Consider the following 21,299-nt stretch of genomic DNA (forward strand, 5'->3'; position numbering starts at 1 on the left):
AGCTACAAATTGTGAAATTTCACATCAAAACTTGATAAAACCGCTACTGAAACCTAACTGTTATTAAAAGATGTTTACGATGATGAATTTTAATTAAGTGTCCAAGTTTTTGAGTGATTCAAGCGTTTCCAAGATGGCCGAGAAGACGCCGGAGATGATGACCGCCCTGGTCGCCCTTCCACGTCCAAAACGGATGAAAATATCGATTATAATTAATTAACATTACTACCGTGAGGTGCTTCCTCAACTCCGTGAAAGAGTGAGGAAAAAACGACCTGATTTGTGGAAGAACAAGTCATGGGTTCTCCATCAAAACAACACTGCATTGTCTGTCAAAACGTTTCTAGCCAAGTACAATATCCCAGTTTTAGGCCATCCGGTTTATTCGCCTGACCTGGCCCCATGTGACTTTTATCTGTTCCCCTCAAAGTAAAATCTGCATTAAAAGGAACACGATTTCAGTCCTTAGAGACTGTGAAAGAAAAAGCGGCACGCGTCATGCAGTAGTTCACAGAAAAAGACTTCCAGCACTGTTTCGAACAATGGGATAGAGGAGAAGTCTATATTGAAGGCGATAATAACTATATGTGTATAAATTTAAAATAAAATATTTTACAGCAATAGTCTCGTTATTTAATAGCAACACCTCGTATGGAATCTTAAGAATTCATGTAGATAAGAAAAATTATAATCGCCATTTAACCCACTGCCTTTCTCAACTCTCAGATAAAAACGTTTTAAAACTTAGCCTTCACCAAATCTAAGGAGAATTTCTTTGTGATTACTTTACCAAAAATCTGACCATCTTTCAGATTCTCCAAAAAAAGATTTATTCGAACTTTAGAAATGTAGTAATTCTTAAGTTCTAAAGAAACAATTTCTAAAAGTTTAAAAAAATATGTTTTCATACAAAAAAAATTCACCCACAAATTACCTTTTTAAGCGCTAAAATTTGTTTTACGAAATAGTGGTAGTGTCAAAAACAAATGATTAATCGTTTACAACTTGTTAAAATGAATGTGTAAAGGTTTTTGAGATGTTAGTGTGAAGTTACAAACTTCCAACAGGTTACTCAGATTAAGGGTGTGCATTATTACCGTATAGAACTGAAGATCCTTAGTATTTTCTAACTCAGTTTCCTTTCTCTGTCTACATTTCTAAATGTTTACCGAGAGATCCTAGGGAATTGGTTAGCATGTTTGTCTCAGTACTATTATTTTACAGCCATTGTTAAGATAATTATTGTTCAAGCCAAGCGTTCAAATTACAAATAGTGACGTTATCGTCCGCTACTAAATAAATGAGATGACCGGAATTCATTTTCTCAAGCAATCAATCCCAATATCCTGCTCTTATGTGAAAGCAATTCGATTCTCAAAAAGCAGATTTCGTTAGGAATTCTATGAATAATTCAATTAATTCGATTCACAAAATGAGATCATTAATTCTTACAAGTTATTTGATGTTTTACGACAAAACCTATTCTCCCCTAAGATACGATTCGTAACCCAAATCTTAAAAATTCTTCTACGAATAAGTTATTCTATAGATGAATTATTTTTATTCCAACCACCTTCCTAATAAGGATCCAATTCCACATTTCCTTCGACGGCATTATGAGCAGTGGTGACACTAAAAATGCCGAAAATCTTTGCTTTAAAACACCATTTAAGAGCTCTTTTTTGAAGTTTATTAACAAAGGACAAGAGTAGAAGGTACCAAAATAAAGCATATAATTAAAGCACAATAGACAGGCCATCTTTCAACCTGTAAGCAGCCTAATCAAGTTATCTTGTTTTTCAATCAAATATCATAATTTGACTCTAAAAACTTGTTCTAGAGAAAATAAGATTTATATGTTTATTCAAATCTGAAATGCTAAGTCCAGCGAACTATTTGAAACTTTATATTACTTTTAAAATAATAATGGAACAGATTTATTGAAATCACAGCTCAATAAATGCATAAGATATAGAAATAGAAACGTCCTTCAAAAATAAAGTTGTAAAATAAAATCATGTTTCCAAGGAAAAAAAACAGCAAGTTGTGCACCGATCATCACCGCTCATAAAAATGCAGAGTTGAAGAGTTTCTTTGACTAAAATTCTTATTTTATCAACTGGCAAATATTGCAAATAGAACAAAATAATAAAATAAAGGTTAGCTTTATTACGAGAAGTGAGATACACTTCATTTAGTTACTAACCTTGAAAGTAATTTGAATACCGGGGGCTCCGGCTGTTTGCTACTCCCACGTATTACGCTTCTATTATAAAACGTAGCTAATGTGATTGTATTCTCTACATAGAAAGGGTATTCACATGCAAGACAAATCTCATAAATATGTGACTACAACAGGATAGTAGTGCTTTTTGCTCGTCTAAAGTCATTACATATAATAATATAAGACCGCATCTCGATATTCACCAAAAATCATCTATCAACAACGGTCGAAAAAACAATAACCATTACATATAATTTTTCAGCTTTAAAGAATGAAACTACAGATATGGACCGAGTTTGTAACAAAATATAATAAAATCAAATCTTTTCTGTTTGTTTTTAATTTAACAAAAATAGAAAATCGTATCAGATTTTATCCTAGATCTAAATCAAGTTTTATTTTTCATCAGGAAAATTGATTTTCTAAAAGGTTTTCCACGAATTGCTATAATGCTTTTTAAATTGGCAGCATTCTTTTTAAGTGTTCTTGTAGAATACTGTATCGCCGCCCACTTAAATTTCTAATACTTCTAATATTTTTACTGGAATTTCCAAGGTTTAAGGAAAATCGCTTTCGCTGAAGGAAAAACTTTCAACTGAATAAATGGTTGAATTTCCTTTTTTAACATTTTTCTGGAAAGAAAATTAATTGGACATGTTTCACGACGTACAACAAATTTAACTTTCGTTTTACTCTAATTGAAAGAAAGAGGTAATCTTGTCGAATATTGGATATGGAGATCTCACAGGTTGTAGCTAAATTTATGCGAATGAACATTTATTTTTTAGGGTATGACGTATAACTGTAACCCTTTAAAGATCTGAAGTGTTCCTTTTACATGGTGCTAGATGAATCCCAACTGCACCTCCTCCTCCTCCTAAATACAGTTATCTATAGAAAGCCTTTAGTCTAAAAATGGGTTCTACAAGGAGTATGCCGATATTTAGTTAAACCAGTCGGTAAGGAGATGTATCGGACTTTCCTTCATTTTTACACAAAATCTGGCACTTGCGACCACATTCTGGATCCAGATTCTTTTTCAGATGCACCCTTGATCAGAAAATGTCGAGTGAAGAAACCTTTAGGAATTTTGTCTTTATTATAGGCCGAAGACAAGCCTCAGATTTGTCTTACAGTTAGTTATATCTTCACCTGTTTTCAGACATGAATGCTGATCAAGAGTGTGTCACTGCAGAGAACATATCCTTTCTCTCAAACTGCTCACGAGAATCATAATCGCATAGTTCACATAAGGAGGGGATCTATTCCCATCCCTCATGAAAGGAATTTTAGCTGTTAACATTGCAAGAGCATCGGACCATCTAAATCTACACGCCCACATAGCTCCGGCAACCACAAGTTAACTGTTTTATTGCTGTCCAATTCAATTAGCAGAGGCATTTCCAGGCAGAATTTTAGCTGATAATACAGGATTTCAGATAGCCCTAAGGAGAGATTACTAGGAAATTGTGTGGGAAGAGATAACTATCTAAAATCAGATTCAGGAATGGAAAACATAGTATTGTCCCATTTATCTTTGATTCTACATTAACAACAAAAAAAACACTGGCTACTCGAGCAACCAGAAAGATCGTAAAGATTTAACATAAATTGTCGTAACTGCTGACTTGCCCTTCTAATAAACTGACACCTTTTGTCGTAATTTCCTGGATATTAGCACATACATTACAAAATCTTTGAATATTTAATTACAGAATGATTGCTTTATTCATGGTTAAGTTAATCAATCAGTAGGGAATCAGTAGTTCAGTAGCACGTAATTACAGGTTTCGATTAGGTCATAGCAACTATAGACGACAAGCCTAATTTCTAGAGTCACCTTGTATCCATTTTACAAGCAATACGATTCGTAGTTTACAAGCATTAACAGAATCAAACCATAATCAATCGCTCTTTTTGATAAAAATTAAAAAAGTTTGTAGAAGTAGATTAAATACTCTACTTTCTCCTTCTAACAACACCTAAAAAGATTAAGTACATATTGCGGACTTGGAAAAATAGATTTAGCATATTATAATCAGTCTATATTGCCTGGAGAACAGTCATTCTTGGACAATAATTTTCCAACTCATTTCCAGAAGTACATTACGGACCTTCTTGGCCGATCGATATTTCCTTTAGAGAGATAATTCTCTCTTTTAAAAAAAATAATCATAATAGAAAAGGAATTAGCGCAGTAGACAGCTTATTGGGGATGCTGTGTTCAAATCTAGCTCAAGTTTTTGGAAATTGGCCCTTACTTACTTCCTCTTCCTATTGTTTCTTACAGCATTACGCCCGGTGACAAGAGTTTTCCGTAACGAAAGAACGCTTTCCGGAAAGGAAATGGAAAAAAAAGGAAAAGAAGACACCAGTGGCCTCAGATATTGTGAAGAGTCTTCAAATTGAAATTATAATAAATTTATTAAAAGAATTTCTTACTTTATAATAAAATAATAATATAATAATAATTTACTTGCACTGCAAAAATGGCAGATAGATTACAGTTAATGGTAATAAGGAGAGATTCTATAAAACTATGGCAGATCAGTTACCTAGACAACCATGGTTTAAGGGAACTGTCACTAATAAATGGGTTGTTACGACAATAAGCAGGCTGAGAGCGAACCACGTGTTGTGCGGATTGTATCTTCACAGGATCAACAATAGGTCCTCTCCTCTTTGCGTAGATTGCGATGAGGAGGAGGATTTCAAACATATAATAATGATATGTCCACGTTATGTGGTAGAAAGGAAACGAATGTTTGACGACATATACAGGTATTTAGATGCACCATTTCGCTACGAACACATGATATTCTCCACCAACATATATGTGCTTAAGTCTATAGGAGAGCTAGCAATGAAATATGAATGTATCTAATAGTTATAGAATGAATGCTAGAAAATGATTACAGAAGGATTACGTGATTTTAATTTCGGTTAAGCTATAAGGATGGCAGGAATATAGAGTACTGATCCATCCATTAGTTGTATAGTATATGTAAATACTTGGATATAGTAGAGGGATGAATGCACCTAGACGATGCTGGCTGTATGGCGAAAGCCAATGCCAAAAGAAGAATAATTAACTTAATAATAATGTTCTGAATTAAAGGGAATGTAACCTAGCCCAAGGAAGGAGAAATTTTAAAGAGAAAATATTAATATCTGAGTTTTTCTAGGCGAGGTAAAAATAGCAGCCCAATCACAACTTAAAAGTTATTTAAAAAATATTAAAATAAATCCACTTATGCTGTTTTAGAGAGCAGGTCAATGTTTTAATAGAATTTAAAACAAAAAATGAAATTCTACAGCTATAAAACGATATTACAGAAGTCAAAATTGGTTTTTATGACTTTTTAGAAGAATTTTTATAACCAAGGAATATTTACTCATTTTCAAGATAAAACATTCGCACAAAAGATTGTATTCAAAGTAGGTAAACTGAAACGTAAATGTCGAAAGATGTTCTTTGTTTATGCGCCAATATAAAAGAAGAAAATGAGTTTTTAGAATGACAGCAGAACTATTAGTTACTAGACATAAAATATTTACCTAACTAATTGTTTACTACTAATTACCTAGTCATAAATTACTAAAGATAATTTATGAATCATTAACAAACAAGAACACTTCAAAGAGATCTGTTTATTCAAAAAAAAAAAGAGGTGAGAAGTATCAACTCTTATCTCTCTGATACCACACCAAAGAGATAAAAATGGAATGTGAAAAACGACAATTTTTAATTGGAAAAAAATTTAATTAAAAACCCCAAATTTTGTCTGCTAAATACTGTGGTGTAGAATTTATTATTCCATATTCTTATCGAAGCAAGAAATTCGCAGAAGGAATCCCCAGGATCTACCCACTACCAGGACAACTGCTCGTAATACGAGGGGGTACCCAAAAATAACCGGAATTGCGTTGCCGCGCATGGAGCTTATGTAGTACGCATTTCTGCCGCTAGACGTGTATAGCGCAATTCCTTGCCAGTTCAGTCCTGCCTGTGTTGTCTGCCTGGCTTGTTCTGTTCATCTGCAGTGATTGTTTTTACCAGCGCTGTTTTTTTCTTTTTTCGTTTTTTATGATGGCAAGTTTAAGTGAACAACGTGCTGCTCTGAAATTTTGTTTTCTACTCGGCAAAAATGCTGCTGAAAGTGTTTTAATGTTGAAAACAGCTTACAAAGATGACGCTATGGGAAAAACTCAAGTATACGAGTGGTTTACTCGGTTTAAAAATGGCGACATGTCGATTGATGACAAACCTCGTTCTGGACGTCCATCAACTGCCCGAATCGACGAAAATGTTGAAAAAATTCGAGAGCTGGTGTTCACAGACCGTCGACAGACAATTGATCAACTGTCAGAGAGTAGTGGGTTATCTTGGAGCTCGGTTCAGCGAATTTTAACGGAAGATTTGGGGATGAAAAGGGTTGCTGCCAAGTTTGTTCCTCGAGTTCTGACTGACAATCAAAAAGAACATCGAGTTGAAACATGTCGTGCTTTGAAACAACAGCTTGAAACTGATCCAGACTTTCTGTCAAAGGTCATTACTGGTGATGAGTCATGGTGCTATGGTTATGACCCAGAAACAAAGCAACAGTCGAGCCAATGGAAGACGTCATCTTCACCCCGACCAAAAAAATGTCAAGTCAAGTCAAACATCAAAACAATGCTGATTTGCTTTTTTGATGCCAAAGGCGTAGTCCATTCAGAGTTTGTCCCCCCAGGTCAGACCGTCAATCAAACCTTGTATTTGGAAGTTTTGAAAAGATTGCGCAATAGTGTTCGCCAAAAAAGACCCGATTTGTGGCAAACAGGAGACTGGTTCTTCCACCACGACAATGCACCTGCACACACAGCCATCTCTGTTACACAGTTTTTGGCTAAAAATGGCATGGTTCCGCTGCCCCACGCACCTTACTCGCCTGACCTGGCTCCGTGCGACTTTTTCTTATTTCCACGCATGAAAAAGGGCATGAAAGGTCACCGATTTGACAACATTGAAGAGGTCAAGAAAAAAACGAAGAAGGAGCTGTCAGCCATTTCTAAAGATGACCACAAAAAATGTTTCGAACAGTGGAAGCACCGGTGGGACAAATGTATTAGTTGTAATGGAGAGTATTTTGAAGGGGATAAGGTTGTTCTGTAAAAAATTTGTAAATAAATAGCTTTTAAAAAATAATTCCGGTTTTTTTTTGGTACCCCTTCGTATGCAGCTAAACAGTAAAACTGGAAGTAATCCAGAATCTCACAATCTTTTCATCTTGCTGTGAGAGGCGCAAAAGATTCTTATAAGCTTTTGGGAAACGAGGGAGTGGGACATAACGAGCGCTAGAAAACGAGATATTCTAATATTTCTGCCTTAGCTCAAAAACCATCACAAATTGTTCAAATTTTTGTATCTTGTAATGTGCCAAGAAAGAAGTTAAGAAAAAAAAAAAAAGCCCATGAAAGGTCCTAAGGCCTCCTCAATTGAGGTTTCGAAACTTATTGAAGATTTTATTTAGCTCTCCGAACACTTACATCCAAAAAAAAATTGTGAAAAAGATGCATCAAAAATCTTTGCAATGTATCTTTCGATTCCTTCCTTTCTCTTATTTGATTCATATTCGAAAACATAAATTTCCTTTGTTCTTAACACTCTTAGGTAATTCAAGAAATTGCAATGTTAAACTGCTTTGCAAGCTGAACAAACGATTAGGATCCTTTTAGAACAAAGGAGCATTCGTAAAGTGAAAAATGGATAAATGAATGTCCAGTTAATGTCTATTTAACGTTTCCTTTTTCTGCATTTGTTTCAAGTATTAACTAGAATTAGTGTAGCTAAAGTAACTCTTCTATTGTTGTAACTCTTTTTTTGTCTATTAAATAAGGGTAACCATATGATACGGTTATAGAGGTAATTTAGTTTTTCGTTCAAGACTCCAACAGGTAGTTGGATGCCCTTCTCAGAATTGCAGGCATTACTTTGCATGACCTTTCACTTGGTCGGGGAATGTTTTCTTTCAAATGAAGTGGATTTCTTTAGTTCTTTCAAATGAAGTGGATTTCTTAAGGATATTGATGATTCTAAAAATATCTTTCTTTAATTTTCTTACGATTTATGATCTTTTAATTTACTTTTTACTTTTAACGATAGAGCAAGTAATTGCAATGGAGGCAAACAAAAAACGTAAAACGATTATTACCGCATAATGACGGAATAAGGGGATAAAACCAACTGAAATAAGAAACACGTAACCAAGAATAAGCTACAGAAAAGCTAAAAAAACAAATCATTGCTGTTATATCCAAATTAATTAAACTTTGGTTACGTCACATAGCCATATAACAAAGAAAACCTGACGTAATTTCAGTTGAATGCACTGCCAAAAGGAAGGAAGAATGGCGGAGTTAGCAAGTTTGTTATAAACTTTACTGAGGCCATTGTTGCAACGGTGGTTCGAACGTAGTGAATACTTTCAATACTTACCAGCATTTCATAAAAGAATGCATTTAATTTTAGAGATGTTCAGTAAAGTTTGGGGTAATCGCTCTGATCAGAATGCAAGGCGAGATAAAAACAACCTCTAATCCCTTACTAGCGGCCTAAAACTTATCCTAAGCGATACTTAGTATTCTCTAAAACCACAATTGAAAGACAAAGAAATATAAATAACGAACTTGATACTGCAAGCATCACACAACAAATTAAGACAAAAATGAGAGGAGTAGGAAATCTGTGAAGAGTATTACAATAAATCAAATGTCCATTGAAGAAGTTATACAAATCGAAAAGAAGGATTTTCTTATCTAAAAGAAAAAACTTAGTTATAATTTATGAACGTTGGGTGTTGAGTGGTTAAAACCTGGAAGCTATTTATCATTTGGTTATGCTATGTTTCTCCGGAAATCCTATCCCGTCAATAACAGCAAGAGAAACTGAAAAGAAGTTCATATCATTTGTGTGATTTATTCGCCCAAATTGAAGAAATTAAAACGCTCAATCCTGAGTACCATCAGCAGTACGTTTTTAAAACGACTCACCTCAAATGTGTTTTGCGGTACGGAATGCGATTCCCGTAATTGATTTTGGATTAATGTGAGAAATGTGTAAGTTAAGTTTCTCTCCTAACTGCAACAATCTTTTCTGAAATAGTTTCTCACATCTAGGCGTAACTTTTAAAAATATAGGTTCAAAAATTAACAGAGATACCAACACTAATTTGTAAAAACTAGGTTTCCTTACTCGGGAAACCTCAAAACTTTGAACATGAAAATGAGTACTTAGAAAACTAAAAATCTAAACGATTTACTTTCTTACGAAAATCACGCAATAAGCATTGGTATTTAATTAGGACATCAAAATTAAGACTTTCGATATTACGAAAAGGCAAGAAGCTTTATATACACAGAAAATACACGAAAGTTAATGATACGCATAATATAATACATACAAAGCCTTGATATGTATCTAAAATACAAAGTGTCGGTTAACAACTCTACCTACCAGTCCTGTGAGAGAGGCAAAGGTCGAAGACCTTACGTTTCTAAAACAGGTCAAGAATAACAGAGGCAGAGAACTTGGTTGGTTCTGTGTCTTTCTTTCTTATTGTATTGTCGGGAGATGGTGGTACTGGTTTTGTAGGATCGTTCTCGCGAGTTTTCGGGTTATAATTACTTCTCACAGTTAGAATTATAGAAGAAACAGATGACTAAATTCTTAATTATCTAACTATAATACTTGTGTGTGTAAAATTCCAGAACTGTTAAGTGGGTCAATTTAAAAAATAATTATAAACATTTTGGGTATAAAATACTATCACACCTGCAAAGTAAACCTTTTCCATATTGTAGTACTTAATAAAGCTAGCAAATATGTTCTATCCAAAGAAAAATACATTTCGTACAAAAGTTTAACTGAGTTATACAGCTAATATAGATGTCTTCAACTAATCTAGAATTGGAAAAGCCTAACACTGAATATCTATTCCAGTTTTCAGACAAAGTATCACATATAATTTATAAGAAATTCGCTTACAAGACGCTTCTTTAGATCTGAACTAAATCAATGAATAGTAAGAAAGAAGACCATAAATGATTGATGAAATTTCAAATAATGAAATCAGTGGTTAGTGTTTAATCTTGATAACCCATTCTGGTGTAAAGTGTGCCAGCCAGCCCTTTCGACCGTGCAAAATGAAGATATCCATCACTTTTTAGCAGAATGCTTGGAATAATAAAATATGGGATCAAATTATTTTGGAAATAATTCTCTTACAGAAAGCACGTAAACCAGTTAACTAAATGGTTGGCTGACAGTTAAGCATTGGTCGACTTTGGATAAGTCTGTAGATTTTTCCTTCTAGTTTAGGATAGATAAAGTTATATTAAGTAAAAGTATAAATACAACAATTAAAAAAATAATGAAGAGAAGCAGAAAGAGTTAATATTGACTATCCCGTAAGTTATTTTAAGAATTAATTTTCACTTCACGAATATTTATTATGTGTATGCAAAAAATAATGACACTTTCAGTATAATTTTATTTTTATTAATGTCTAGTTGTATTTGTAAATTTTTATTAAATGCTTCTGCATATTCACTATTTCAATTATTTGGTACTGAGTGGAAGGGACACAGCGTAATGCAAAACTGATTTATACTGAAAAATGAATTTGCCTGTATCTGGTGGAGAGAAAAACGACAAGGAACGCTACATCGAATTATTCCTTAATTCTACAATGCAAGGCGCTGGTATGAACGATGAGGGCACCAGTTGTTAAGCGCAGATAAGACAAGAATATACTTCTTATGTGAAGAAGCCTAGAAAAAGCTATCCACTCATCCACTTTCTCGTAGAGGAAAAAAGACAAGATGATTGAAGTATGATCGACCTTTAATCGATCTATGTGTATAATCGGTTCAATGTGAGATAGAAGGACGGGTTAGATGAAGCGGCAATTATCCGTACCATATGTTGCGCTCGTAATTGCACTGAACAAGAAGACCACACACTAACACAAAAAGAAGTTCCAGTTAAATATATATATATATATAGGTACTTTCCTCAGCTATCCAACTGGCAATTACACATCCCTCGTGTAAAATGAAAATGGTTACAAGCTTTAAAAGAATTACTCCAGTTTTTTTTGTGTGTTTTTAGTTACTTAAGTCTAAGAAAGGGGCTCACTTTCACAAAACTGCACTTAATGTTTAAAACCTCCCTGGGAGGGACATTAAATTTTCCGAATTTCAAGCAAATTAAACACGAAGACTTCACAATTTGGTGGCACTATAGTAACAAATTGTTCCGTACAAGAGAGATTACAAATTTAATAATTTAGCATTTCTTAATTGAAAAAACTACAAAACAACTATTTTATTCTTTTAACAGAACCATCTAATCTTCATCAGTACAACTACGACTATAAATAGTGCAGCATCAACAACTGTGAAAGAGAAAAGAAATAAACATTACTTTCAAAATATATTAACTAACAAATGAACAAACAACAGAGGCTATTCTGGATGAAGAGAAGAGATTGGAAAGAAGAGGCTGATCACTACACTCCTTGAGTGGAGAAGAGAAAGGTCCGCTCTGTGGTAGAGTTCAGAGCAATTGGACGCATAGAGGAGGGCCAACTACAGTATTAAACTTCACAACACAAATGCATTCCAAATAAAACACCAGCACAATGTGATTATAAAACTTGCAGATTAACTGTCCCCTCGACTACAAAACATGTCGTTAGTTCCAAGTTCTGACATAAAGAACGGGCGAGGCAGCACTCCACTTACCAGATACTTTCAAAACATAGATCAGAATCTCTACTATAAAGGGCTAGTTACGAATTTATAAACAAAATATTTTTCGATAAATATTTAGGAAGGACTTCAGAGAAGATGCAGTAACTTAAATTACAATATATTCTACCTAAGTTGGATCAAATGAAAATTACTATATAATTATTGCCAAGACTTGAAAAGCCATATACCAATTTAAATAACACAAAATAAAACAAAAATTATAGAGTAACGTTATTAAGGAAAAACGACCCCCACTTTTCAATACTTTTAATGTACAGTATAATTAGGTATCTTATTAAGTTTGAGAAGAGTATAATCCCCAACAAAAACACAGGTATGCATGACTTCAAAAGTATCCTACAATTGAAAAAACAAGACTGTGTTTTACATTTTTGGAAATGAAATTCAAATCTTAGCAAAATTGAATTAATCAAATTACTTTGTAATAAATCATTCAGTAAAATAATAATACGTAACGGTGACTACAAAAAAGTGTGATTTGAGGCGAGCGTGTTAATTTAACCACAAAATTTCTCGCTTCAGAATGCACCTACGAGTATTTAAGATACATAGAATAGATATTTATTCATTTTAAAAGCCTGCGAAGTAGCGGTACGTACAATGAATGCCAGTTAGTGAAGTTACAGAAAAATAAATCAAAGAGCACCAACCACAATTTTGGGGAACTAGGTAGTAGATAAGTCTGGTGGTAATCAGAGAAAAGTAATTCTCAAGTCTGTCACACATAATTTAATTACAAATTTAAAAATTAAGCCTTAATCGGTCTCCAATATTGTGCTGATGGCCTAAATACTATAAGTATCTCTATTGGACAAATTCCAGGATAACGGGAACAGGATGATGAGATCTTCTGATTAGCAAAACCTCCAAATTAAGACTTAAATCCTTAAGGCGAGATAGTATGGGCAAGAAAAAATACTTCACAACTTTTATGGTACTGTACCAATCCCTAACGCACTTCTCAATGTATCTTTTTCTATCTGACGTAACCACCAAATCCGCTACATAAAATTCCATTACACCTTTATCTGCTCATCAGATAGAACAATTCCTATCTTTCCAGACATCATCTTATGAACCAATGGTCTCGGGGGGATTTGCTCGAGTGAATATTTGCTCTTAAAGCTATTAATTATAAATATCTTATACAGAAAGCTACACCACAGGATAGTTACTCCCCTCATTAATTATTCATGTTTTACTTTAATTAAAGCAATGTCACGGTAGTAATTTTTTATAAGTAAAATAAATTTTATATTCTACGCAACACTTTAGTAAATTCGAGAGTCAAATTCTGTACCAAGCAAAAAGATTAAACAAAAGCTTCTGCAAGAAATAAAAAGATATTGAAATATTTATAAATGAGGAACTTAATAAAATAAGCAAACAGTATTTTCTCAGATGAATTGCGTACAACAAACTAGCAAAATAGTGCAATACTACGACTAACGAAGGATTAAAAAAACAAAAAAAAAAACAAGAAGACAGTCCCAAAAAGGTTAGGCAGCTGAATAAACTGCGTATAAATTCTATGAACTACTGAGGAGAGATCTTCAGCTAAATGGTCCAGAAAGGAAATACTCACAAAAAATATACTTGGGAAGAATTAAGATTTAAGAAAACAGTTTCTTCCAACGAGAGAGAAATAGTTAAGTACTGGTAACCAGTAATCCTATTTACAAGACGAGGAGTAAACAGCAAATTTAATAAACATCTAAAATAAGTTTAGTTTATAAAAACGAGAATATGTTATTATGAGTTAGAAAAACCATTTTTGTTCTTTACTAAAGATTATTTTAAGCAGGCACACTCTCCTAAATCTTCTGTTATGTTGTATTTTTACAGTATTCTTCCTTATTCTAAGATTGGAATTGACTGCCAGGGTTTAATCAAACGTAGAAAATTAACCACACGCGAATGTGACCTCACAATTAGCATATTATCTAGTTGCAATTAGGTTCTGTGCTGCCGAGATTGTCGGACGAAGGATAACTAATTCTAAGTTCAGTTCGTGATTTTCTCGGACAGCCAGGCGGCTCTGCGAGCTATCGCTTCATACCAGGTCAATTCAAGGCTGGTTTGGGACTGTCTGGGTGCCCTGAAGGAAGTTAGTGACCAAAATAAGGTTTTTCTAGTGTGGGGAGCCTGGTCATTTAGGAAATGAAGCGCATAAGGGAAACGAAGCGGCAGATTTATTGGCCAGAGAAGGCTCTGCGGGACACTTCGTTGGCCCGGAGTCCTATTTTGGGGTCTCCAAGTGTCTTTAGACTGCGGCCATTAAACTATGGGTGCAGACTAGGTCACAAGAGTGGTGGCTTGCGAAGAGACAGGCGAAGGAGTTCATCATGGGCTATTCGCCAAGGCTGACTGCAGAATTAATCCGTCAAGACCATGGGGCTATAAGGATAATTGTAGGCCTATTAACCGGCCACTACAGGCTCAGAAAACACAAGCATCGTATGGGAGACTGGCAGATAATAGCCTTTGTTGGTTCTGCCAGGAAGAGGAGTAGGAAACAGCACTGCACGTGATGTGTCAGTGTGAGGGGCTCGTGCGGCTAAGGATGTTACTTCTCGGGGAGGAAAAAACCAAGGCCTGTGAGCTTTACCCAAGAGTCGCTCTCCAGAATTAAGAGTCTGATCAAACAACGGACAGGTCTGGAGGGCGAGCTCTAAAGTTGGGGAGCCACTTATACATCCAAAAGGGTCGCAGTGGCGTATGCCGTATTAGAATCTAATCTAATAGCATTTTTACCTGTTCTCACTAAAATTACTGTTTTTCCATTTTTTTTTTCATTTGCCCTAACATGTTTAGGCAAGAGTATGAGTAGGGGAAAAATCAGGTAAGATTTGCAATAATTAATATAGATGGTGACAAGGTTTAATTTATAGAAGGAAAATAAAAGACTCACAGGATAGGGGCTGAAGGATGACCCATTTTGTTCGTATTACCTAATTTATAATAGTCAACGAACGGCCAGCAAATACAGGACTCGAGGCCTATTGTTCCTATGAGAGCAATTTTCAATTAAATTTTACCAAATTAGAATGTTCAGTTCAATAGCAGTTAACTGGACCAGAAATGAGTTGGAAATTTAACGAATGGAATATTATGGTCACCATAAAGGGATAACCATAACAATCTGGAGCCATACTTTAAGCGTACCAAGTTTCATGTACAATGTAGTGTTTTGTTCCATTATTACAGGCTTTTGTGGAAAAAAATTATTCTCCGTTTAAGTTAATAATAGCAAACTGTTTTAGTTTCTTGTACATGAAAGTCACGTAATCTATTGGAATTCAAAACAAAACAAAAAATTATATAATTTAAATTCAACTTCCCACATATCTCATGCAACTACAATGCCACATAGGAAAGTAAAATGAAAATAATTTGAAGGAAAAATTACTAAATTAATGCAGAGAAGTTTCTAAATAAAGAACTGGACTTAACGGACACAACTAAAACATCACATGAACGCATCTAGTAACATTGCTATATGGTAATAAAATAAAGCCTTTGAATATATTCCAAACACGCACAATAGCAAGTTCGAAGAGAGAGAGGGTCAGGGGAATAAGTAACTTCTTTTTATTTTTTAACTGATTAGGGAATATGCCAAATTTCAGAAATTAGCCCTTCAACGAAAATATCACCCTAGAGGACTGACTAATTGCATCTTAGCGATAAAACAAAAATTTCCTAATCAATAAGGGGATGATTTTGCTTTTTTTTTGAAAAAAATATATAGTACTTTGTCAAGAAGTGCCCAGACTGAACTCCGGAGGAACGGTGAAACAATGCAGGCTGGTTAGGTTAAGCAGCCAAGAAAAAAAAGTCGTCCTCCTTGAAAAAGAACTGCATGTTTTCTAGGTTGGAAATTCGCGATGTTATTTCTCAAAACTTTTATTAAGTCACAAACTATAATGTTCTCTAAAAACTAAATTGAATAAAATTTGCAAAATTTCTTCATGCAAAAAACGTTTTTGAAATTATAATTGAATTGTGAATGGCATTCTTAGCCATTTAATTTCTTTTAAACTACTTATACACAAATCTTATTGTTTTAGTAAAACAATTTATTAAATTAATTGTGGTCCCATCATTATAAAGAGTCTAGGAAAGTGGAGGGAATTTGTGGAAGACCACCATCGATGCAGGGAGGAATAACTCTAATCTCAAGATTTAATCAGAGAGCGCCGATTAAAGCCATCAAGAACTGCAATATCTACCTAGATTTTCCCAGCTAAAATTAAAAGTAACTGAATAAATAATGTATGCAAGTGCTATTTGAAAGGAGTAACCAACAGAAATAGTTATTAATGAAATGAAAAATAATATATGTAGATTAAATTTCCACAGTATATTAAAAATCCAGACTCTTTAGTCTAATCTTTGATCAACAAGCAAAACAAGTACATACTGATTTATATAATCGTACATGTTCAATCTAAGTTGAAGAAACGAACAGAATATCAGGAATACTCGTATTGCTAAGACTAGTTTCATTGATTTAATTTTCGTACGAACACATAAATATAGGTTTTTAAAAGAAGTAAGTTATTTTCTTTATTTCAAGTAGTTTAAGTACAAATTCCAGTCAAATCACGGCGGCGCAGGTATAACTAGTTCAATATTAATTAACGCATCAAAAAATGTACCGTATTAAATCACTATACTAGGACAGACTAAACTTACATTAACATTTCTTATAAAATATCAAATATATAAATAATATTCTTCATTGTTACAGAAAGAAAGAAAGAAAAACGTCAGTCAGTATTCTCTAATGAACCGCGGAGAAGCCGCTGTCCCAATTCTAAGGCTTTCTTTTGACCTCATTTTTAAGGTTCCAGGTGAAAGTGATGCTAAAAATATAGTCTTTTCTATTTATATACTATTTATGTAGGTTACTTAATGATGATTTTTATATGAGGCAATAACATGGGATTATTATTTTTAGCAATTAACATTAAAATAACATCCGTCCTTGTAAAAGGAGAAAAAGCGTTGAATTTGGGGGAATTAAACAATTTTATAATTGATTTTTTATAAATAAAAAATCGTCAAAAAACATGTCCCATGTTTTTACTTAAAAGAAATATATCTCGCTGTTTTCCCACAACAGACGTACAACAATGCACTACCAACAAAGATCATGTTTATGTGCATAACCGGTCTGACAACATCCTACAGTACAACCAGACGACAAAGCAGCGTTTGGAAACTACAAAATTTTAAAAATAACACACGTAGAAGTAAATTTTGAGAAGTATGATTTGTGGTTCACATTTTTGAAATGTTTAGTAGATCCTAAAATTTATTTTCATTTGCAGACTAAAAATAAAGTAGATTATTTAAAATTCAAGTCACAACTGTCACGCAGTTGTCGGATATGACAATATTTCATGGATGACGACAGATAGGTGGAATCAAATATGATAATTTATTTTTAAATAATTATGGGTTTTATATTACACTGAAATTCAATTTTAGAGAATTTAAAACAGCTCCCAAAATAACTCTTGTCAATTGCATAATTACTGAATGCAACTTCTCTAATCCACTCGTATGTTAGTAATTATGATAAAAAGCTTTTTTCCACCGAATAATACCTGCTTACAACAAATCAGATCAATGACTTACTTTAATTTATTTATGAATCTTTTTGTGCCAAAAAAAAGTCATCTAGGCTGTGGATTTAAAGCTTCTAGAAACCGAAATGCCGAAATAGATCTCTAAGAAAGGGAAGTTTAAAAAGCCAGAAGAGAATGATTGGAGGAGCAAACAAAAGACAGCTTTTTCTTAAAATTAAAAACCAAAAATTACTCTAACTCATTAAGATAATGGGAATCTTTTCAACATTAGAAACCTCGAAAATAAAGTAAAATTAGTAAAGTTTCAAATAATGTTTTCTTAAAGAACAGTACAGTAATTGCCTATTTTTCCAGACAGGGCTTTACCAAATTTTGTATCGCAGATGCGGAGACGGGCTTGACTACCAAATTAAGTATCGCAGATACGGGCGGAAGCTTCACTATTCAACACATTTTGTGCAAAATTAACCTCTGAAACTGATCTCATTCAATTTTACATAATTATTTTAACAATATTTCACCCTTCCTAATAATGTATTAGCCATCTAGCAGATCACTTATATGTTAATAATTTTTTTATAAACCATTATTATCCGTGAAGCGTTATGTAGTCTTCTGACACGTTCGTTAAGATTTATAACTAACCCAAAATTTATTACTAAATTTGGTCTAAAACAGAGATTACCATTTTCTTTTAACATATTCCTATAAGTAAGAAGCGGCTAGAATATCTCTATTCCAGGATTAGAAAAAATAGTTTTAGAAATTTTCCCACGAGGGGCTAAATTAAGCATTTAGAGCACTGCCGTTTGTCTATCTGGGCAAAGTTATAATGCAGTAATGTAGTTGGGTATTACTAAGTTAAAGGCTAATTCAAACAATTTAATAATCATATATGAAAATGTAATGGACCTCGATAACTATTCGTCCTACTAAAAAATCATGGAATCTCTCTATATACTAATTCATTGGAACAGCTCGGAAGTAAATGTCACAGGCATTCCTTTAAAAGTACTATTCTATGACTAATAGCTGAATGTACTGTTAAAGGACAATTAAAATATTAACTGCTCAAGTCCGCCATTGTGAGAAAGCATTCGACAAGAAATACGAATTTCTTACGTTTTCATTTTTCTCAAATCAATTCTGCTGAATTGTCATTTTGAGACATATGTAAGTTGGGTAATGAACTTGAACAATAGAAATTACCATAACCTTTCGAACAAAATTAAATGCAATATATTGATGTAAACGATATTAGCAAGGCCATGAACTAACACTTTCATATTACGTCTGGTTTAAAAATAAACATTTGAAAATGTTTTGTAGTCTACGACTTATGATAATTAATATAATGAAGTTAATTGTATAGCAACAATCCCAAGTACCAGTGTCGCACTAAGAACGGCTCCGGGCGTTCAATGGATTCCAGATTATGAAGCGCCTTACGATTCTAATTATAGATATAAGCTTAAAAAAATCACATTAATAAGAAAATTATTCAGTTCCACATCAATTAGAACATTAATTGAATACCTCCTGTTAAAAACTAAAATTAAAATCCAACTTTTCTATAAGTAGATCAGTAAGTGTTCCCATTTGAGATACTTTGTGTGAACAGAATAATATGCTTTCTTAAAAGGTAACTTGGGTGAATCAATTTCCCACCAAACATAACTATTCCCGTTTTCAATATACCATGGCACGAATTACTTCTATCACTTTACAACTAAACTTGAGGAAACCCCTTAAAACATTGGTACTACTATTTCTGCTTCAATAAAGAAAACTGACGAATGATAAAGGTACATTAGGATAACTAATTTAGTAATCAAACCCATATGACAAATCTTTCACTCGAGACAAATCGCACAAAAATTGACCGATTTTTCACCTAATACTTATGGATATTTCATTAATAACTGCTAGGAGCTGCGACTTTATTTTCTAGGTAAAAAGTAAATTGCTGCAACGAGCCAAATTTGACGAAAGTAGTAATTTTGCTCACAAATAAAGCAATGGTAATATAACTGGGGTCGCTTTGAATTCATCACAGTGGGTTTTTAGATTCCCAGTAAGATATTAAAATCTAGTATCTTCGAATCAACCAATAAGTAATTTTTTTAGAAGATTTTAGTATTAACGATTTCAGTTACTGCTTTTTAATGTGTTGAATCAATTTTTATAAAAAATAAAAATGCATTAAATAACCTTAGATTTTGCTTGAATTGATATATCGCCCACTTTATTATACAATACAAAATTTATAATGCAGAATTACTCACAATAAGATTCTCGTGGCTTGTAAGTAAATTTTATCATTCCAATGTTTCTTGAATAAGAATTTCAAATTTTCACAATATTGCGATCGAGATTGCTTGCTTAAACAAATACAAGGAATGAGTTGCCTCATACTTATAACATACGCAAAGGTTTGTAAAACGGAAAATATCGTGGGTTATAACTAGAAAGAAGAAAAAGATGCCTCAGTGTTACCACTTGTAGGAAACAGCCCAAGAATGATACGCAACCCTGTGAGAGAACAAATTTGGCGGGAAATGTACTAAGAGCGGCTTTTAGACCATATTCTTAAAATTCAGTGGGTTCTTGATCTTCCTAAGCTCTTATATAAAATTCAAAATATTAAATGACAAATTAATCTAGTGTATGGCGAATATTTTAATACTGAGAAATAGGACACTTTTCTTTATCAAATACGAGTAAACAAAGTAACCTACTGTATAATTTAAATGAGCAATTAAGGTGTTTTGACTAAGGAAATGAAAGTTTCATAGATAGATTTATTGACAATAAATTAACTGCATTAAACTATAGTTGTACAGAATACAAAAAAAAAGATTGAACGCAATTTCATTTTTTTAACACAAATTTTGTATTTTCATTTATTATATTTGGAATTTGAAGCAAAATAACGTGTACATAAACTACATAGAACTTCAGTTATTTTTTTTTATAGCAGTTCTGACAAGGGGCCTTGGGAGAAGTGGGAGTCACGGCTCATAACCTTGGGACTAGAAAACAGGTTGACTCCTATCAACACATGCATTACAAAAACCACCTCACTTAACACATTCAATTCGTTTAAAACTGAACAGATAGACATTGCATTTTTGTGAATTAGACACTCAATATTTCAAAATAATTTATTTTGAGAGAAACTAGGGGGTCCAATATGTTCGTGTATATCTTTATTAGCTTAAATATGTCTTGAAGAAATCTGAAAATTGGTATTCATTTCTATTGAAGCAAATACAATTGAAGAAAACATCCTACCTGATAATAAGCAGAATAAAATAAACATCATGCGTTGAAAATTTCTCTTCAAAACTGCCATTTTTTTCTAGTTCGGGAGGGTAGAAGTTGAAAACCGAATTCCCGAACTATTATTGCACAAGTTGTATATATATATAAATATATATTTTCTTTTAAAGTCCTAACAAAAGCACAACGCTTTCGTAGAAATATTAACAATTTAGTATAATTAATCACTGAAACATAATTATGTAATTAGCATTCTTAAAAATAAAAAATATATATCTCGGTTTACGTAAACTGAAGATTTAAATGTATAAAAACAATCTTCCGCTCAACCAACTTCCCGCTTTCTCTCACGCGACGGTATATCCACTGATCTCATGAAC

The 21,299-nt window shown here is 33.3% G+C and overlaps 1 protein-coding gene and 1 long non-coding RNA gene across 4 annotated transcripts in view; both read right to left on the reverse strand.

Moving 5' to 3' along the window:
- LOC141452784 (uncharacterized) overlaps nt 1-20,414 on the reverse strand; it is a 152,604-nt gene extending 132,190 nt beyond the window's left edge. Inside the window, exon 1 of the long non-coding RNA XR_012457616.1 lies at nt 19,923-20,414. This is a non-coding gene — a long non-coding RNA (uncharacterized lncRNA). The remainder of the gene's footprint in view (nt 1-19,922) is intronic.
- The window catches only part of Fas2 (neural cell adhesion molecule fasciclin 2), a 390,652-nt gene extending 369,353 nt beyond the window's left edge, over nt 1-21,299 (reverse strand). For all 3 annotated transcript variants that reach the window (XM_074125198.1, XM_074125196.1, XM_074125199.1), the window contains exon 1: nt 20,932-21,299. In XM_074125198.1, the coding sequence (XP_073981299.1) occupies nt 20,932-20,992 (61 nt within the window). In that variant the 5' untranslated portion in view covers nt 20,993-21,299. The remainder of the gene's footprint in view (nt 1-20,931) is intronic.

This window comes from Rhodnius prolixus, unplaced genomic scaffold, assembly GCF_049639745.1.
Source record: "Rhodnius prolixus isolate KJV_2025 unplaced genomic scaffold, Rpr scaffold_3, whole genome shotgun sequence".
Lineage (NCBI taxonomy): Eukaryota > Metazoa > Arthropoda > Insecta > Hemiptera > Reduviidae > Rhodnius > Rhodnius prolixus.